Raw genomic sequence first — 19,722 nt, 5'->3', positions numbered from 1 at the left:
CACAAAATAAATTCAGATGAAATCATTTGGGTAAAATTTGGGTGGTCCAAATCTTTTTTTTTTATATTCTTTACCACAGCTGTTTATACCAGTTTCTCAGCTGACCAATGGTTTTATATGCCAAGATAATCTTTTAAGCCAACTTGGACTTTAAGACTAGGCTGGGAGCTAGCCTAGTTTTGATATATCAGTATTTAAGCCCAGTCATTAATTTGTAACGTCAGTTTTTGACTTAACGCATATTTTGTTAGGCCTATAGTTGGGCAATTTATTTGCGTGCAAATCCCTAACTTCGTGTTGCCTATGATTAAACTATATTGGACGTTTGCTCTGCAGTTAATCAAATTCGATCTTCAAATCTTATTTGACACTTGGCTTTAAAATTAAAATTTTTTTACATAAGGTCAACGAAGAAGCTGGTACGGTAGATATCAACGTGGTTCGCCGCGGAAATTTGAACCAATACGCTATCGTACTTTGCCGAACTGAGTCAATGTCAGCTACCTCGTCTAACGCTGGTGGTAATAGTGGTATGAATTTAGGAAATCAAGACTACACTGACCATGCCGGACAAGTAAATATTTTTTACCGGCAATTTATTATTTATATGAGTCGCTTACTAAGAAATACAAAGTACCCCCAACTCAGGATACAGAATGTTAATTCAAAACATGGAAATCATATATTAAGTTATTTGTTTTGTTTATCCCCAGGTACAATTCGATGAACACGAGATTGAGAAAACTTGCACGATTCAAATAAACGACGACAAATTGTACGAGGGTATTGAAAGTTTTATGGTGGAACTTACACTACCAACATATGCTTTGCTGGGTAATTGACATAACTATGTATTTTTAAATTAATAAAAGTACATTATAGTAGTATTTAGACTTTCTTAGCCTTGATTAAAGTGATTTAACGATAATATTTTTTTAAATTAAAAGAAGAGATTAAAAACTAAATGTTTATTAACAAGTACGAAGCTTACATTACTTTTAGTTTTTCTGAATTAAAATAATAGGCACTAACTTACATTGCTTTTAATTGCTCTTTTATAGGTAACATTACAAGAACAACAGTTTACATTGACGATAAGAACGACATGCCAACAGTTCAGTTCATAGAAACACAATATACAGTAGAAGAAAGAGATACCTTTGTGTTTATTCCTATTAAACGAACTGGTTAGTATGATTAAACTAGATTTTGTATATCCATATATATTCAAGTTTAACATTATTTTGAATAAATTTTTAAGAAGAGTTGGAAGATGTAAATAAAATTAAGTAATAATATGTTATAAAATTATAATTGCATGAGGAGCAGAGAAGATATAAATAATCTTTCTTTGGGCCCTACCAAGCATATTTATTAAACTTTGATATATTTAATTCGTTTAAAAAAATAAAAACTGATTTTAATTCAAATAATTGTAATAGGTGATGTTGAAAAAGCGATTACGGTTACGTGTTACACCGAATCTCACACAGCTACAGGATCGGTCCATGGTCGAATTGAATCCGGTTCGGATTTTAAAAGTAGAGGGCGCCATTCTGGGGAAAGTATAGTAACATTCGAACCAGGTTTGTTTTTTGAAAATTCTATAATTTTTTTAGAAAACTTGTTATTTAAAAAAAAACATATTTTGGACGAAAATTTTGAGGATAAATTTTTTTAATGTAATTTTCTGTTACGTCACAGGTGTTACTACGCAATCGTGTGACGTCAGAATCATAGATGATAGTGCGTATGAGGATGCGGAGGAGTTTAAAGTGATCATCGTTGACTCTTCGGAGGGATCGAAGATCGGAAAATTCTCGGAGGTAAGTTTGAAACATTTATTTAAAGCAAATGTTGAGGTTACAATAACTTTTATACCAAATAAATAGCACGTTGTTTTTAAATTTTTTAATAGTATTTTAAATTTATACAAAGTTAAGAAAAAGATTGCTTCAAAATATGTGATTCTTGACCCATATTTTTATATATTTAACTCAAACAATTTAAATAAGCCAAAATACAACATCTCATTTAAGTACTCAAACTGCACTAGGAATTTTATTTTAACCGCTATTCAAAAACCATTAGCCAAAACCGATACAAAATTTCTGCGAGTTTTGATTAGCGAAACTAAACATGATTGATGAAAATTTCAACCGAATAACTTAAGACCACCCGCCGTTTGATCTGACCACGTGACCCATTAAGCTTTGTGACGTGGTTGTTTAACAATCTTTTGTGTTCCCCCGCAGGCGACGGTGACCATAACTGGACCTAATGACGCCCCGACCGTTTTTCTCACAGAAAGCAAGTTTGTGTTTTCGGAAAACGCTGGAACAGTCGATATACCGGTAAGAAGTTTTTATTGTAAACAATACTTGTAACCTAAGAAATTTGGTAGCCTTTTGAAAACCATGTTTATGATGGTCTAATGGTTTTTTAATGTAGTGGTTTTGACTTTAAAGTGATGTTTGGTAAACATTTGAGGTCTCGTTTAAGCAGCTGACAAACCAAGTTTACAAAACATATTTCACCAAGATTTTGTTTCGACTAACTTTATTTTAAATGACTCCACTAATTTTACAGGTTCACCGAAACGGCCCTGATTTGTCACGTGACACTGACGTGTGGTGTTCAACGAAGCAGAGCGACCCGATCTCAGCAGTGGCCGGTGAGGATTTTGTGGCGACTTCGACAAAGATAACTTTTCGACATGAAGAAACAGCTAAAGTATGTTTATTTGAATAAATTCCTTAAAACTTATTTTGCGGTTGGCAATTTAACATTTTAGTGGCTAAATTGCTTAGTACTATAATTTTTTTCAAAAGTAAACTTGGTATTATTTGGATAGAACTCCCTGTGTATAGGCTTAAAGACTGAATTATTTCATTTGCTTTTACCTATTCATTTTGCGGAATTTGATTGTTATATTAACCTCTTATTAACAGATTTGTTCTCTGACAATCTTGGACGACTCTCAGTCATCCAAAGTCGAAGGAAATGAGACTTTTATCGTTTACCTCAACTCTGTACAGAGAGCCAAGTTAGTTGACCCGCACGAGGCAACAGTAGTTATCAACGACACTTTAGATGATGGTTAGTAAAAAGTAGCCTTAAAATGTTCAAAAAAAAATAATGTAGATTTGTTATGATTGTGTTAAAATGTATCCTAGCATTAAAATATTTGGGTGCTTTTGTCGTTTTGACCCTTTTAACTTAAGTTTTCTTTTTTCTTTTCTGAATTTTATGCCTTCTCCTACTTTTTTGGTGACTTTTTACTTTTTGTTTTAGTTCCTAAGTTTGAGTTTACAAAGTCTTTAGTGAGCGTGGAAGAAAATGCTGGTCACGTGAGTTTAGCGGTTCAAAGAGTTGGTGACGTCACTGGTCGCGCTTCGGTGATTTGTTATACACGTCAGAAAACGGCGTCTGTCGATAACGATTTCACGGAGCGACCTTTGACCGAAATGTCGAGGATAAATTTTAAACCAGGACAAAGAGTAAGTTGATAACATATTTAAAAAATTAGTTGCTTACAGTTTTCGTCTATTTTTTCCTTTTTTATAGGAGTGATTAAAAAAGTTTTTTTTCAAGGTATTTTAGTTTTTGTAACTTTTATAATTGTTCGATTTAAAAAAACTTTTTTTTACTTTTAGCTGAAGTATTGCAATGTTACTTTGATCGACGACGAAATTTACGAATCAAATGAAAACTTTGTCGTCCGACTCAGTAGCGCCGTTGGTGACGAGTGGTACGGGGCAAGAGTAGGGGAGGTCAACGAAGTTCAAGTTACTGTAACCAACAATGAAGATGGTAAGTCTAAAATTTAACTAAATTTTTTAATGATTCTTTCTTATGAATATTCAATCATAAATTTATTTAAAAACGTTGTGCTAAAAATATTAATTAATTTTTTTGTATAACAGCTCCGACCTTAGAATTTGAAAGTATTGATTATTCCATTCGTGAACCTACATCCGCAGAAGGTTCGAGACAACTAACTGTGACTATTTTACGAACTGGTGACGTCAGCGAAATAAGCAAAGTGAGAAAAGCTAAAATAATTTTAAAGAATTTGACAAAAAATAAAAATGTTCATTAAAAGCCTGTTTGTAAATTGTGGATACTTAATAATAAATCAGAAACAAATACAAACTGATATGCAGATACTTGTAAATTTATGCATGTTGTTTCTGTTTAGGTTCGTTGTAGCACAAGAGACGGTTCAGCAAAATCTGGTTCGGATTACGAACCAAAAAGTAGATTGCTCAGATTTCAACCAAACCAAACTTCAGTTACTTTTCAGGTTCGTACATAATTTGACCTTTAAGATAACTTTTTTTAAGAGCTAATTTTTCATTTTTATTCTTTTGTTATATTTATCACCATATTAATTTTCTTTTAAAATAAATTAAGCTATATTTCCAAACATATAATAATTATTTTTTATATGTACAGGTCAACATTTTATCAAACGAGGACACAGAATGGCATGAGACGTTTCTTATAGTTTTAGGATCTCATAATTTGGTCAACGCTGAACTGGGATCTAAATTTCAAACTACTGTAACTATATTGGATAAAGACGCGTCGGGAAGTCTGGTTTTACCTTCAACACCTATTGTGGTAAGTCAAAAACCTTTCTTTATAATTCTAATATAGCCTTCCTATATTGTGGTTAGTCAAAAACCTTCCTATAACATCTTTCATATTTATATTTTTAAGGACGATTTTTATTATTGAAATTTTTTTGTTTGACTTGTTTTTATATATATTTTTTTAAAGTGTTTACGAAACATGAATAACAGTTTAATTTTTTAGGTTTCTTTGCTTGACTACGATGACGTTGGTTCGGCATTAGAACGTAACCCATCACCCGGTTATCCCCTTATTTGCGTGACCCCTTGTGATCCAAAATATCCCCACTATTTGGAAACAAGAAATTTGTGCGAAGAAGCAGCGATCAATTCATCTGCCATCAAGTTCAGCTGGGAGGTAAATTTTTATTTATTTTATATTTGATAAATAACAACATTTTTTATGAAATGAACAAAAATTAATAATGTCTAATTAAATAAAAAAAATTCCATTTGATTTAAAGGTTGCAATGCCATCAGATGAGAACCAAGGAGTTCCACCTTTCGAAGCAGTCACTGACACCACTCCATTTACATCAGTTAATACGAAAGTATTGGACAGCATATATTTCGGAAGAAGGTGTGTTTATGTTAAATTTTTATTGTTTTATTTAATGTTAAATTACAGCATACAGTTTAAATTTACAACAGAACACTTAATTTTACAACGTGCACATTTACAAACTGTTATTTGATTTTGTTTAAAAATGTTTTGTTAAATTTAGATTTAACGTACGTTGTATTGCACAAGCCGTTGACATGGTGACCCAGTCAGGTGGCACGCCACTAAAAAGTAACGTGGCAACAATTGCAACCGACAGTGGCATGTGCCACAACCCCATAGTGTCAGGATCGCAAAGAAACTTCCAGGCTCAAAGTTTTATCGCGAACTTGAGGTATATTCCACCAGCGGCGGAAGAGAGGCCAAACACAATTCACATATCGGTAAGTGACGTAGTATGGTCGTTTTAGTCTGTCTTATGTGATTTAAGTGGTTAATTTGGTATTAATATTGGGAATTTGCAAATCCTTTTAAATAATAAGACATTTTACAATATCTTATTTGTTTAGGTTAAAATCCCTCATCAGGATGGAAGACTTCCCTTAATATCCACAATGCCCTTTAACAATCTTAAACTTTTGCTTTCGCGTTCTGTCGACCGCCAACAACACGTTTGTTCGAATCTAATGTATGCAGAAGAAGTTAATACGTCGACTACGTCACCAAATGACGTCTTGACTAATATATTATCCGATCAAGGCATGGGTAAGTTATGTAACTAAGACTATATATAAAAATTATTTAAAATTTACCAAACTGAATATGATTTGACCGCAACCAAATGTAAATGTATTTTTTTTAGATTTGGGTTTTATTGGAAAGACCGATTACTCCACCATATCATTAGGTCCTGGTTTCGATAAACCTTATCAATTTGACCCTAACGTGAGAGAGGCAAAAACGATTGATTTGTACAAATATCTAAACTTAAAAAGTTGTGTCTGGCAGTTTGATGCTTATTACCATATGGATGAACTTATCGACTATTGCAATGGAAAAGTGCACCCCGATTTTCAGGTAAAGCCTCTTTGTAACTATGTGTATAATAAACTTTGTAGGCTTTTGTAAATGTCAGTGCCGTTATTATTTTTTTGTCATATATTTTTATTAACAAATAACCTAATTTTCTAGCTTCGTGACGCGGCAGAATCGCAAGTAACCGTAACAGTGCCACTTTACGTTTCCTACGTCTACGTCACAGCACCACGTGGTTGGGGGGCACTGGACCATCACACTGAAATGGAATTCTCGTTTCGATACAGCAACGTTTTGTGGAAAGCCGGTACGTAAACATCTATTTATACGTTTCAGCATTCAAAAGCTATTTTATGACTATTAACTTGTTGGTTTTTCATGTGATTTCGTAAAGTATTGATTATATATTAAATATTGTTTTTTATGTTATAGGAATTCAAACTGATGGTGCTTTGACTGGTCGACTTCAAGTGTTAAGAATAAAAATTCAAGATGATGGAAAATTGGTGATCGAGTTTAAAACTCAAGCGAAATTCCGTGGATTGTTTGTTTCAAGTCACAGGACTTTACCTGGAAAGGTTAATTTTGTTTTTTAATTGTTCTTTCAGTTTATTAAAAACAAAATTATTAGTTCTCAAAATTCAAAAAAATATTATAATTTTAAAATTTTTTTTATAAAAAATTACATTTTGTTTTAGAAATCTCGCGTTGAAGCACCCGAGGGTATGAGCATAGGATTCGAACTCACGAATATTCGGTCAGAACGAACCTACGATTCTCCCTACCAGTTTTGGAGAGCAGTAAGTACATACAGCAGGAAAGATTACAGTGGTGAATATACAGTCGAACTCTTGCCATGTACTGTATCGCCTACTCAGCAATATGAAGTGACCCCAGTTGGAAGAACTATACCATGTACTGCATATTCCCCAGAAAAGTAAGTTATTTTTTAACTTGCGATTGATATATTGTGTCGTCAAGTTACTGTAACTAACATTAAAGTAACATTACGGCTAAATTTAAAATAAATTAAACAATGTCGTTCAAAAAAACGCCAGAAAAAGGTTGTGCTTGAAAATTTCTTGAATTTATTATCTTGATTTTAGATTTTCGCTGCCTATAATGTTCCAACAAACGAACCGGCCGATTCCTGTAGAATACACTTTGCAAACTGAATTTCAATTATGTAATAATGAAAACGTTTTTATGAAAAATCCAAAAAATTACGAACTACCAGCAAGTGATTACGATTATAAAGGGTCTTTTACAAAAGGTAAGTTCCAATGATATAACATAACTTAATTCATTATACATGCACATGAACAATATTAAAAACAGGAAAATTTTGATTATGTCATTTATTTTAATTTTGCGTTAAAATTTTTATCGTGTAACGAAAACATTCTATATAAATCTATTTAGGTCAAACCATATTTGGAAGAGTGTTGTGGACGCCTGATCAAGACTTAAAAAGTGCTTACCGTCTACAGCTTGAAAAAGTATATTTGTGTACTGGTAGAGATGGAAATATTCCTTATTTTGACCCGACTGGTTCTATCTACGGCAATGGTCCTCAATACGGTTGTATCGAACCCAGCAAAAAACTACAACATAGATTCTTATTGCTGGTAATTCATTTTTTAAGTTTTTAAAAACAATTTCTTGTTTGGTCATAACAATATTTAAAAAATAAGATTTATTTTTCTATTTTTTTATATCGTTAATAACTAGCATGTTATTACGTCATAGGACCGATCGAATCGGGACGCGGAGGATCGTTATTTTCATGACGTTCCGTTCGAGGCCTATTTTGCTTCCGACCGACCAGAATTTGCTGCCATGTCTGAGATAACTGGGGTCGACGGATTTCTTATTACAGTCGATGCTCTTTATAAAGTAGAAGCAGGCCATCAATGGTATTTGCAGGTAAGAATTTTTGACATTTCTTATTTACTATTTAATACTTTAATAAAAGATATACAAAAGGAGTGTTTTAAATTTAAATTTTTTATGTATTTCATTTTCTTACAGGTTTTATATGTGATCGGTTCTAACGATTTCTTACCGAGAGTGAAGCGATCGGCAATATTCGGTTTAGCCGACCCAGCCAGCAAACGAAAGCGCAGAAGTGAACGGTATGGGCACCTTGCTAACGATAACGCAGTAAACGCTGGGTGGCGTGAGGGAGACGGTCATCAAAACGGAACAAACATGGTTGGAATTAACATAGATCAAAGCCAACTTGGGGCGGAGATTGGCACTGCGGCCATTGCTGCCATATTGGCAGGCGTGTTTGTTGTCGTTCTGCTTGCGGCATTTTGTATGTGCTGTTTTGTGCGCAGACGACGACGGCGCATGCGCAAGGAGAAGGATTTCGAGATGGTTGGTCGTAAAACAGCAGCGCTGGAAGCTGGTGACGACGATTACTGGAATGATAAAAAATATTTGGAATCGAAGGTTGTTGGTCTACCCGGTAAAAATTCTAAAGCTGGTGGCCTTGAGAAAAACCAGCAAAGTTGTGTGCGAGTTTCGAACGTCAATCTTTGCGAAACTCCGTTACTTAAATCGAGTTCAAAACAAAACAATAAAAATTCTGCTATGACGTCATCATCTAAACCCCTTCTCAAGCACAGTCGAAGAAAAAACTTGGACATCCAAATTGTAAATAACTTGAAACCAAACAACGACGACTCGGGCACCGAAGTTTGACGTAACTTTTCGTGACGTAGCTGTCATGTGATGACGTCATTTACAAGTTATTTTGAGTCGATAATGGGTGGATGTGATTTAGACAAATATTTTGTAGTGCAGCATATTTTTTGCGAAAAAAAATTTTAACCTATGACGTAACATTTAAGTTAAGTCTAAAAAAACTAACGATTTCTGAATTTTTTTTAATATTTCTTGCCGCATGTCACAATTTCCATTTAATCTTAACTATAAAATCTGGATAAATAATATTTTAAAATTATAAAATTTTTCTCTTCCGTTTGCCCCTACCTCGTTAAAATTTGCCCTTAATAACACCGCGTTTTACTATACGTAAATGTTTATTATGCAAAGTGTTTGTTATTATTTCTAAAAAAAACATTATTTCTTGTTTTTACAACTGTATCAGATCCTTATTCTTAATTCGTCAAACATCTTATAATTTTTAAATTTTTTTATTTTAACACACACGGTGCTATTAAGTTATTATTTTAGTAAAATATTATTGCTATTTTATTTTTTGTTTAGTTTTTGCCAATGTTTTTGTAGTGTTTTTTCGTGTGATTTGCAGCATATTTAGTTTTTATTTTTAGCGTCGTTGGTTGTGTAGTTTTACGTTTGCGACACCGTTTTAAAGTTTTTCATCTTTAAAATTTTTTTTTAATTAAAAATTGCCTTTCGACATCTAAATTATTTTCTATTTCGTTTCTGCTTTTTTTAAAAAAAAACGTTTGTTAACAAAACAAAAAACATCTGTTTTTTTATGGATTACTTAACTTTATATTTTGAACGTTAAACTTAATACTGGTAATATAGAACATTGTGTGACACTTATTCCTTGTGAATTTTCGAAACTTATTGTAGTCTAGCCGAAATATCGTTTTCCGTTTTCTTATTGTGACGTCACAACTTAGATGACGACATGGTGAAACGAGTCGCTAAGCGACGATCACGTGGTTCGAGAATTGTTGTTGTTATTTTATTTTTCGATCGCGTATTATATTTATTTCGTCACGTTACCTTACTTTCTGTTCGTTTATATTATGGTGTGAGTGCTTGATGCATTTACGAATAAAAGTGATACAACTAATTGATTGGCAATGGGTAAACAAGTTATAGTAGTTTCGATGCCTGGTAAATAAGATAAAGTTATTGTTTGACTAACTAGAAGAAAATGACAACGTCTTATCAGGTTATTATAGCATAAAGGTTGTTACGGGTAGGCAAAGCAAACCAATAAGTATAAAATATATTTATTATCTTTGTTTAATAGTAAGCTCCACAAAGCTATTTTGATATTTTTTCCCCACAAAAATATTTTGATACCATTTGAATTTCTTATCTTAAGCGAGTATAGACTTCTAGGTTTTCTGAAAACCACTGAAAGCACAATAGTATAAAGCGCCTCGCGAAACGGTTTTCGACCAAGTTGTTTTAGGCAACATCAAGGCGCATTTGTTTTGGTTGTTAAGTTATTTAAGTAACCAGTTTTAAAGTTTATGTTTACATTAAATGTAAATGAGTATAAATTTGCACAAGTGGAATTTAAATGATAAAGATATAAAATGCTACTTAATAAAGTACAGTATAATTGTAAAAACCGTACTTACATAAGATCATGATACGGTTTAAATTAAGTAAGATGTAAAGACAGCTTGTTTAAAGTTAACTAGAAATGAGTGCATAAAATTGCTTACTTTGTTTAAAAAAACTGTTTTGATAAAAAAAATTTCATATCGTAATTTAAAAAGGAAACTTTTATTTAAAGTCACGCTCTTTTAATATTAAAATCTTTTTTACAAGTACGTGATTTAAAATGATTTGGATAAACTGAAGCTGTGGCCTCTCAAATGAAATATGAATTCCTAAAGTTACAAAGCTGTAATTTTGCTAAAAAGTAAATCTAACATATTTACTTGCAATTATATAGTTGTTGTTTATACTGGTATATATCATATTGTCACATTAAAAAGATGTTTATATTTAAAGGAAATGTATGTACAAAATTTAAAAATAAAACTACATTTGTTTAAACTCAGAGCACAAATTTCTGATGCAATTACCCAACCGCCTTGCCTTAAAAATACCGAATATACAATATTTTAGGGTTATTTTTTTCTCAAAAACGTATTTGATTGTATTTGCTCAACTTTATTATTATCAAACTTACATCTTTATGATTACCAAACATACAAGAAAAATTTAAAATCAAAATTAACCTTTCTTATTTCAATCACATTACACTAACGAACTTTTTATTGGGTAATTTTTAACAAATATCAACAAACAAGAAAGTTACGACTCTTTACAAAAAATGACACGTTTTTAAAATATTATTTTATTTATTTTTTATAACCAAAACGTCCAAACTAACAATCAAAATAATAAAATTAGTAAAAAAAAATCAATAATGCAAAAGTTACAGTTTTTTTTATGACTGATATTTACTACCTCATCAATGCCTATCCACGTCACCTGGCCGTGACGTCATCAGATTTTTATAAATGCCTATCCACATCACGTGGCTGTGACTATTCAGTTTACTATTCAAACTGCAACATTTCACTAAAATTATAAACGAATTGTTATAGTTTGAAATCTTAGATTTCGAAACGTATGGTTTATTATCAATATTATTGGGGTTTGAAATCTTTAATGTCATAACTTTTATGAATATTAATATTTTCGAAAAAAAATTTGTAAACACGTTAATTGGACCAGTGCGGTTCTTACAGAACAATTATTATTTTTTTTTAATTTGTATGCAATATCATTGGCTAAAAATAGCACGTTACCCAATTAAACCCAAAATAACAATTAGCTTAAACTTTTGTTGTACTGAAAATTTTTGCGAAATGTTTTATCTTAAATGTTAGTTAGGCCAAGGCGCATCTAATAAGGCGCATCTAAATTTAAATCATTAAATTGATTTTGTCATTTTTTCCCGTCGCATTGTTGTAATATTAATTGTATATCGTATTTATTATTTACTTTTAATAATGCGCGAAAAACCAAAATAAAAAAAAATAAATAAATAAAATATAATATTTTAGGTTTTAAGATTTCATAAATTTTTAGTAAAAGTGTCATAACTTTTTTGAATATTAATATTTAAAAAAAAAACATTTTGTAAACATGTTAATTGGACCTGTGCAGTTTTAACAGAACAATTACTTTTAAAATTAAAATTTTTTGAAATTAAAATTTTTTTATATAAAAAAATGTGTATGCAATATAATTCATTGGTCAAAAATATCACATGACTTAGTTAAACCCAAAATAAAAATTAGCCTAAACTTTTGTTTTACTAAAAAATTTTAAGAAATGTTTTATGTTGAATGTTAGTTAGGACAATGCTCGTCTAATAAATTATAATACTTTAGGTTTTGAGATTTCATAAATTTTTAATAAAAGTGTCATACCTTATATAAATTATAATATTTTTAAAACATATTTCGTAAAGACGTTAATTGGACCTATGCAGTTCTAACAGAGCAATTATTTTTTAATTTAAAATTTTTTACTTTTTTTTAAATTTGTATGCAATATCATTGGCCAAAAATATCACGTGACCTTATTAACTCCAAAATAAAAATTAGCTGAAATTTTTTTCTACTAAAAATTTTCGCAAATTCTTTCATCGTAAATGTTATTTAGGCCAATGCACGTATGATAAATTATAATATTTAAGGTTTGATTTTATCAATTTGTAATAAAAGTGTCATAACTTTTATAAATATTAATATTTTCAAAAAATATTTTGTTTTGATTTTTATCAAAAGTTTGAGCTAATTTTTAGTTGTATATTATTAAGTTAGGTTATGTCATATGGCTTTGTAATCAATTATATTTTCATTTGAGTGACAAAAAGGGTTGGAAATATGATATTAACGTATTTTAATCGCATTATTGACACTTTTATCGTTTTAATTTTATTGAAACAGAATTAAAAACTATAACCGTTAAGCTTAATATTATTGTTAATTATAAAAAAAACTTTTTTTTGGTTTTAATTTTTTTTGAAAAAATTATGTAGTTGCAATAATGTAACGCTTAACCATCCACTCTCATAGCTTGAATGTTATTACCTTCGACTTTCGATCGATCTCCCTGAGTTCGAATCCAGCTTAGAGCGCAAAAAATTTCATTATTGTTTTAAATCTTTGATTTCAAAACATATTGTTATTGTCAATGTTATCATTATGGTTCGAAATATTAGATTTCGAAACATATTGTTATTGTCATTATTATTATTATTATTATTATTATTATTATTATTATTATTATTATTATTATTACTATTACTATTACTGTTACTGTTACTGTTACTGTTATTATTATTATTTTTATTAATCTTTTCCAGTGTCTTATAAGCTGTAAATTTTGAGTTAACATAACTTTTGTTTGTGAACATTTACAGTTTTGAAATTTTAGTATGTTGTTTATTATCAGGTTGTGTTTTCATTCTCCTATTTACAACATTTAATTATCACTAATTACTAATTAATAGGTGTTTATTTATTAAAATTTAAAGTTTGTTATTTATTTTTTAAATATTGGCCATTTGTATATCATGATATTGGTAACTCAAAAATGAATTAAAATTTTTATTTTTATCACTAATTACTAATTAAAAGGTGTTTATTTAATAAAATTTAAAGCTTGTTATTTATTTTTTAAATCTCGGCCATTTGTATATCATGATATTGGTAACTCAAAAATGAATTAAAATTTTTATTTTTATTGCTAATTACTAATTAATAGGTGTTTATTTAATAAAATTTAAAAATTGTTATTTATTTTTTCAATCTTGGCCATTTGTATATCATGATACTAGTAACTCAAAAATGAATTAAAATTTTATTTTTATTACTAATTAATAATTAATAGATGTTTATTAATTAAAATTTAAAGAGTGTTATTACTTTTTTAAATCTTGGTCAATTGTATATCATAATATTAGTAACTCAAAAATGAATTAAAATTTTAATTTTTTTTACTAATTAATAGGTGTTTATTTAATAAAATTTAAAAATTGTTATTTATTTTTTAAATCTTGGCCATTTGTATATCATAATATTGGTAACTTAAAAATGAATAAAATTTTTATTACTATAATTACTAGTTAATAGGTGTTAATTTAATAAAATTTAAAGATTGTTATTTATTTTTTAAATATTGGTCATTTGTATATCATGATATTGGTAACTCAAAAATGAATTAAAATTTTAATTTTTATCTTTAATTACTAATTAAAAGGTGTTTATTTATTAAAATTTAAAGATTGTTATTTATTTTTTAAATCTTAGTCTATTGTATATCATAATATTAGTAACTCAAAAATAAATTAAAATTTTAATTTTTATTGCTAATTACTAATTAATAGGTATTTATTTAATAAAATTTAAAAATTGTTATTTATTTTTTCAATCTTGGCCTTTTGTATATCATGAAATTAGTAACTCAAAAATGAATTAAAATTTTAATTTTTATCACTAATTAATAATTAATAGATGTTTATTGATTAAAAATTAAAGATTGTTATTACTTTTTTAAATTTTGGTCAATTGTATATCATGATATTGGTAACTCAAAAATGAATTAAAATTTTAATTTTTATCTTTAATTACTAATTAAAAGGTGTTTATTTAATAAAATTTAAAGATTGTTATTTATTTTTTAAATCTTGGCCATTTGTATATCATAATATTAGTAACTCAAAAATGAATTAAAATTTTAATTTTTTTTACTAATTACTAATTAATAGGTGTTTATTTAATAAAATTTAAAGATTGTTATTTATTTTTTAAATGTTGGCCATTTGTATATTATAATATTAGTAACTCAAAAATGAATTAAAATTTTAATTTTTTTTACTAATTACTAATTAATAGGTGTTTATTTAATAAAATTTAAAGATTGTTATTTATTTTTTGAATCTTAGTCAATTGTATATCATAATATTAGTAACTCAAAAATAAATTAAAATTTTAATTTTTATTGCTAATTACTAATTAATAGGTATTTATTTAATAAAATTTAAAAATTGTTATTTATTTTTTCAATCTTGGCCTTTCGTATATCATAATATTAGTAACTCGAAAATGAATTAAAATTTTAATTTTTTTTACTAATTACTAATTAATAGGTGTTTATTTAATAAAATTTAAAGATTGTTATTTATTTTTTGAATCTTAGTCTATTGTATATCATAATATTAGTAACTCAAAAATAAATTAAAATTTTAATTTTTATTGCTAATTACTAATTAATAGGTATTTATTTAATAAAATTTAAAAATTGTTATTTATTTTTTCAATCTTGGCCTTTTGTATATCATAATATTAGTAACTCAAAAATGAATTAAAATTTTAATTTTTATCACCAATTAATAAATTATGGGTGTTTATTTATTAAAATTTAAAGATTGTTATTGCTTTTTTAAATCTTAGTCTATTGTATATCATGATAGCAGTAGCTCAAAAATAGATAAAAAATTTAATTTTTGTTTGTTTATTATATTTAAATTATTGTTCATTTATTTGAAATTAAAGTTTTAACATTAAGTATTTAAAATTTAATATAATGTATTTTATAATATAGGTAGTTGAAAAACATATTTAAAATATAATTTTTGTTTATTTATCATTTGTAAATGCTTGTTTATTTAATAAAAATCAAAAATCAATTTTAGGAATTTAAAATTTAGTCTAATGTATATCCTGATATTATCAACTTGAAACTCGGTTAAAATATTGATTTTGGTATGTATATAATATTTAAATGCTTGTTTGTTTATTAAAAATCAAATATAAGTAATATTCTTAGTTAATGTTTATGTATACCTTTTTTAATTTTAAAAATTTATGTTAAACATAATTAAATAATTTCGAACCATATTTTATTTATCAAATAAATCTAGTTATTATTGTTTTTATTCTTTCTAGTCAGAATTTTGAAAGGCGATAACTTTTGTTCTTTAAAACTAAAAGTTCTAAATTTTTAGTATGTTTGTTATTATCCCAACGAATCGCAAAGCTCCTATTTACGACATTTAATTATCACTAATTACTTAATAATAGGTGTTTGTTTATTAAAATTTAAAGGTTGTTATTAATTTTTTAAATCTTGGTCAATTGTATATTATGATATTAGTAACTCAAAAACGAATTTAATTTTTGTCACTTACTAATTAATAGTTGTTTGTTTATTTAAATTTAAAGATTGTTATTAGGTTTTTAAGTTTTGGTCGGTTTTATCTTATAATATTTATAATTTGAAAAAAAATTAAAAAATAATTCTTGTTTTTTTTTTATATTTAAATGCTGGTTTGTTCATTAAAAATTAAAGTTCGACATTAAGCATTAAAAATTTGGTATGATGTATTTTATAATATAAGTAATTAAAAAACATATTAGAAAAATAATTTTCGTTTATTTATCATATTTAAATGCTTATTTATTTAATAAAAATCAATTTTAAGAATTTAAAATTACTATAATTTATATCCTAATATCACCAACTTAAAACTGGGTTAAATATTAGTTTTTGTTTGTATTATATATATAAATGCTTGTTTGTTTATTAAAAATCAAAGGTTTGTAATATTTTTAGTTAATGTTTATGCATGTCTTTTTTTATTTATAAAAATTTATGTTAAAAATAATCAAATATTTTCGAACCAAATTTTATTTATCAAATAAATCTATTTTTTTATTATTACAAGTGCTTACTTAAGCTATGTATACAATTTTGCATCATTGAAAGGTCGTGGCAGTTAACTCAGTGCGAAAGGTCTACAACTCTCAGTACTTAGTTCCGAGGTTTGGTTCCCAACTTAGACTCCTCAAAATAATCAACTTACCAATTTTTTGTATTTTGCGTACATAGGGCCGGTCATATGATCACGTGACATAGCACACTAGTAAAAAAGTTTAAAATTTTTTTTTTTTTTAAATCAAAAGATAACTATACCAATAAAACCGCACTGTTCTAACAGCCGTGCTTGCAAAAATTTTTTAGCAAACATTAATATTTCCGAGAGTTATGACAAATTTATTAAATTGATTTTTAAATTTTTTTAGAACTGTTTTGGTATAACTAATGCTCAAGATGAAGAAGTTTTCGAAAATAATTAAAAGAACAAAAAAACATTTTTTTATTTCGCGTACATTGAATTGTTCGCGCGAATTTTTGACCTAATTAAACCCAAAATAAAAATTATCTCAAACTTTTGTTTTACTGAAAATTTTCGCGAAATGTTTATCTTAAATGTTAGTTAGGCCAATGCGCGTCTAATAAAATACAAAATTTTAGATTTTGAGATTTCATAAATTTTTAATAAAAGTTTCATAACTTTTATGAATATTAATATTTTCGAAAAATATTTTGTAAACACGGTAATTGGACCTGTGCGGTTCTAACACAACAATTATTTTTCGATTTAAAATTTTTTATTTTTTTTTAAATCTGTATGAAATATCATTGGCCAAAAATATCACGTGACCTAATTAAACCCAAAATAAAAATTATCTCAAAGTTTTGTTCTACTCAAAATTTTTGCAAAATGTTTTATCTTGAATGTTAGTTAGGCCAATGCGCGCCTAATTAAATATAAAATTTCAGATTTTGAGATTTCATAAATTTTTAATAAAAGTTTCATAACTTTTATGAATATTAATATTTTCGAAAACTATTTTGTAAACACGATAATTGGACCTGTGCGGTTCTAACACAACAATTATTTTTCGATTTAAAATTTTTTATTTTTTTTTTAAATTTGTATGAAATATCATTGGCCAAAAATATCACGTGACCTAATTAAACCCAAAATAAAAATTGCCTCAAACTTTTGTTTTATTAAAAATTTTCGCGAAATGTTTTATCTTGAAAGTTAGTTAGGCCAATGTGCGTCTAATAAAATACAAAATTTTAGGTTTTAAGATTTCATAAATTTTTAATAAAAGTTTCATAACTTTTATGAATATTAATATTTTTGAAAAATATTTTGTAAACACGGTAATTGGACCTGTGCGGTTCTAACACAACAATTATTTTTCGATTTAAAATTTTTTATTTTTTTTTAAAAAATTTGTATGCAATATCATTGGCCAAAAATATCACGTGACCTAATGAAAACCAAAATAAAAATTACCTCAAACTTATGTTTTACTGAAAATTTTTGCGAAATGTTTTATCTTGAATGTTAGTTAGGCCAATGTGCGTCTAATAAAATACAAAATTTTAGGTTTTGAGATTTCATAAATTTTTAATAAAAGTTTCATAACTTTTATGAATATTAATATTTTTGAAAAATATTTTGTAAACACGGTAATTGGACCTGTGCAGTTCTAACACAACAATTATTTTTCGATTTAAATTTTTTTATTTTTTTTAAAAAATTTGTATGCAATATCATTGGCCAAAAATATCACGTGACCTAATAAAACCCAAAATAAAAATTATCTCAAACTTTTGTTTTACTGAAAATTTTCGCGAAATGTTTTATCTTGAATGTTAGTTAGGCCAATGTGCGTCTAATAAAATACAAAATTTTAGGTTTTGAGATTTCATAAGTTTTTAATAAAAGTTTCATAACTTTTATGAATATTAATATTTTTGAAAAATATTTTGTAAACACGGTAATTGGACCTGTGCGGTTCTAACACAACAATTATTTTTCGATTTAAAATTTTTTATTTTTTTTTAAAAAATTTGTATGCAATATCATTGGCCAAAAATATCACGTGACCTAATGAAAACCAAAATAAAAATTACCTCAAACTTATGTTTTACTGAAAATTTTTGCGAAATGTTTTATCTTGAATGTTAGTTAGGCCAATGTGCGTCTAATAAAATACAAAATTTTAGGTTTTGAGATTTCATAAATTTTTAATAAAAGTTTCATAACTTTTATGAATATTAATATTTTTGAAAAATATTTTGTAAACACGGTAATTGGACCTGTGCAGTTCTAACACAACAATTATTTTTCGATTTAAATTTTTTTATTTTTTTTAAAAAATTTGTATGCAATATCATTGGCCAAAAATATCACGTGACCTAATAAAACCCAAAATAAAAATTACCTCAAACTTTTGTTTTACTGAAAATTTTCGCGAAATGTTTTATCTTGAATGTTAGTTAGGCCAATGCGCGTGTAATAAAGTACAAAATTTTAGGTTTTGAGATTTCATAAATTTTTAATAAAAGTTTCATAACTTTTATGAATATTAATATTTTTGAAAAATATTTTGTAAACACGGTAATTGGACCTGTGCGGTTCTAACACAACAATTATTTTTCGATTTAAAATTTTTTATTTTTTTTTTTAATTTTGTATGAAATATCATTGGCCAAAAATATCACGTGACCTAATTAAACCCAAAATAAAAATTATCTCAAAGTTTTGTTCTACTCAAAATTTTTGCAAAATGTTTTATCTTGAATGTTAGTTAGGCCAATGCGCGCCTAATTAAATATAAAATTTCAGATTTTGAGATTTCATAAATTTTTAATAAAAGTTTCATAACATTTATGAATATTAATATTTTTGAAAAATATTTTGTAAACACGGTAATTGGACCTGTGCGGTTCTAACACAACAATTATTTTTCGATTTAAAATTTTTTATTTTTTTTTTTAAATTTGTATGAAATATCATTGGCCAAAAATATCACGTGACCTAATTAAACCCAAAATAAAAATTACCTCAAACTTTTGTTTTACTGAAAATTTTCGCGAAATGTTTTATCTTGAATGTTAGTTAGGCCAATGCGCGTCTAATAAAATACAAAATTTTAGGTTTTGAGATTTCATAAATTTTTAATAAAAGTTTCA

The 19,722-nt window shown here is 27.3% G+C and overlaps 1 protein-coding gene across 3 annotated transcripts in view; it reads left to right on the top strand.

Annotated features, from left to right (window-relative positions):
• LOC145763531 (extracellular matrix organizing protein FRAS1-like) overlaps nt 1-9,967 on the top strand; it is a 54,843-nt gene extending 44,876 nt beyond the window's left edge. For all 3 annotated transcript variants that reach the window (XM_082574993.1, XM_082574992.1, XM_082574991.1), the window contains 25 exons: nt 404-574; nt 714-834; nt 1,062-1,187; nt 1,443-1,586; nt 1,705-1,826; nt 2,256-2,354; nt 2,590-2,733; nt 2,952-3,099; nt 3,295-3,500; nt 3,657-3,813; nt 3,927-4,045; nt 4,202-4,306; nt 4,459-4,626; nt 4,822-4,995; nt 5,102-5,217; nt 5,363-5,582; nt 5,709-5,904; nt 6,002-6,216; nt 6,331-6,481; nt 6,607-6,752; nt 6,873-7,111; nt 7,281-7,447; nt 7,597-7,802; nt 7,924-8,100; nt 8,206-9,967. In XM_082574993.1, the coding sequence (XP_082431119.1) occupies nt 404-574; nt 714-834; nt 1,062-1,187; nt 1,443-1,586; nt 1,705-1,826; nt 2,256-2,354; nt 2,590-2,733; nt 2,952-3,099; nt 3,295-3,500; nt 3,657-3,813; nt 3,927-4,045; nt 4,202-4,306; nt 4,459-4,626; nt 4,822-4,995; nt 5,102-5,217; nt 5,363-5,582; nt 5,709-5,904; nt 6,002-6,216; nt 6,331-6,481; nt 6,607-6,752; nt 6,873-7,111; nt 7,281-7,447; nt 7,597-7,802; nt 7,924-8,100; nt 8,206-8,883 (4,515 nt within the window). In that variant the 3' untranslated portion in view covers nt 8,884-9,967. The remainder of the gene's footprint in view (nt 1-403; nt 575-713; nt 835-1,061; nt 1,188-1,442; nt 1,587-1,704; nt 1,827-2,255; nt 2,355-2,589; nt 2,734-2,951; nt 3,100-3,294; nt 3,501-3,656; nt 3,814-3,926; nt 4,046-4,201; nt 4,307-4,458; nt 4,627-4,821; nt 4,996-5,101; nt 5,218-5,362; nt 5,583-5,708; nt 5,905-6,001; nt 6,217-6,330; nt 6,482-6,606; nt 6,753-6,872; nt 7,112-7,280; nt 7,448-7,596; nt 7,803-7,923; nt 8,101-8,205) is intronic.
• The last annotated feature ends 9,755 nt before the right edge of the window (nt 9,968-19,722 follow it).

The sequence above is a fragment of the Corella eumyota genome, chromosome 1 (genome assembly GCF_963082875.1).
Source record: "Corella eumyota chromosome 1, kaCorEumy4.1, whole genome shotgun sequence".
Taxonomy (NCBI): Eukaryota; Metazoa; Chordata; class Ascidiacea; order Phlebobranchia; family Corellidae; genus Corella; species Corella eumyota.
Note: the sequence above shows the minus strand (reverse complement) of the source record. Positions and strands in the feature narration are given on the sequence as shown.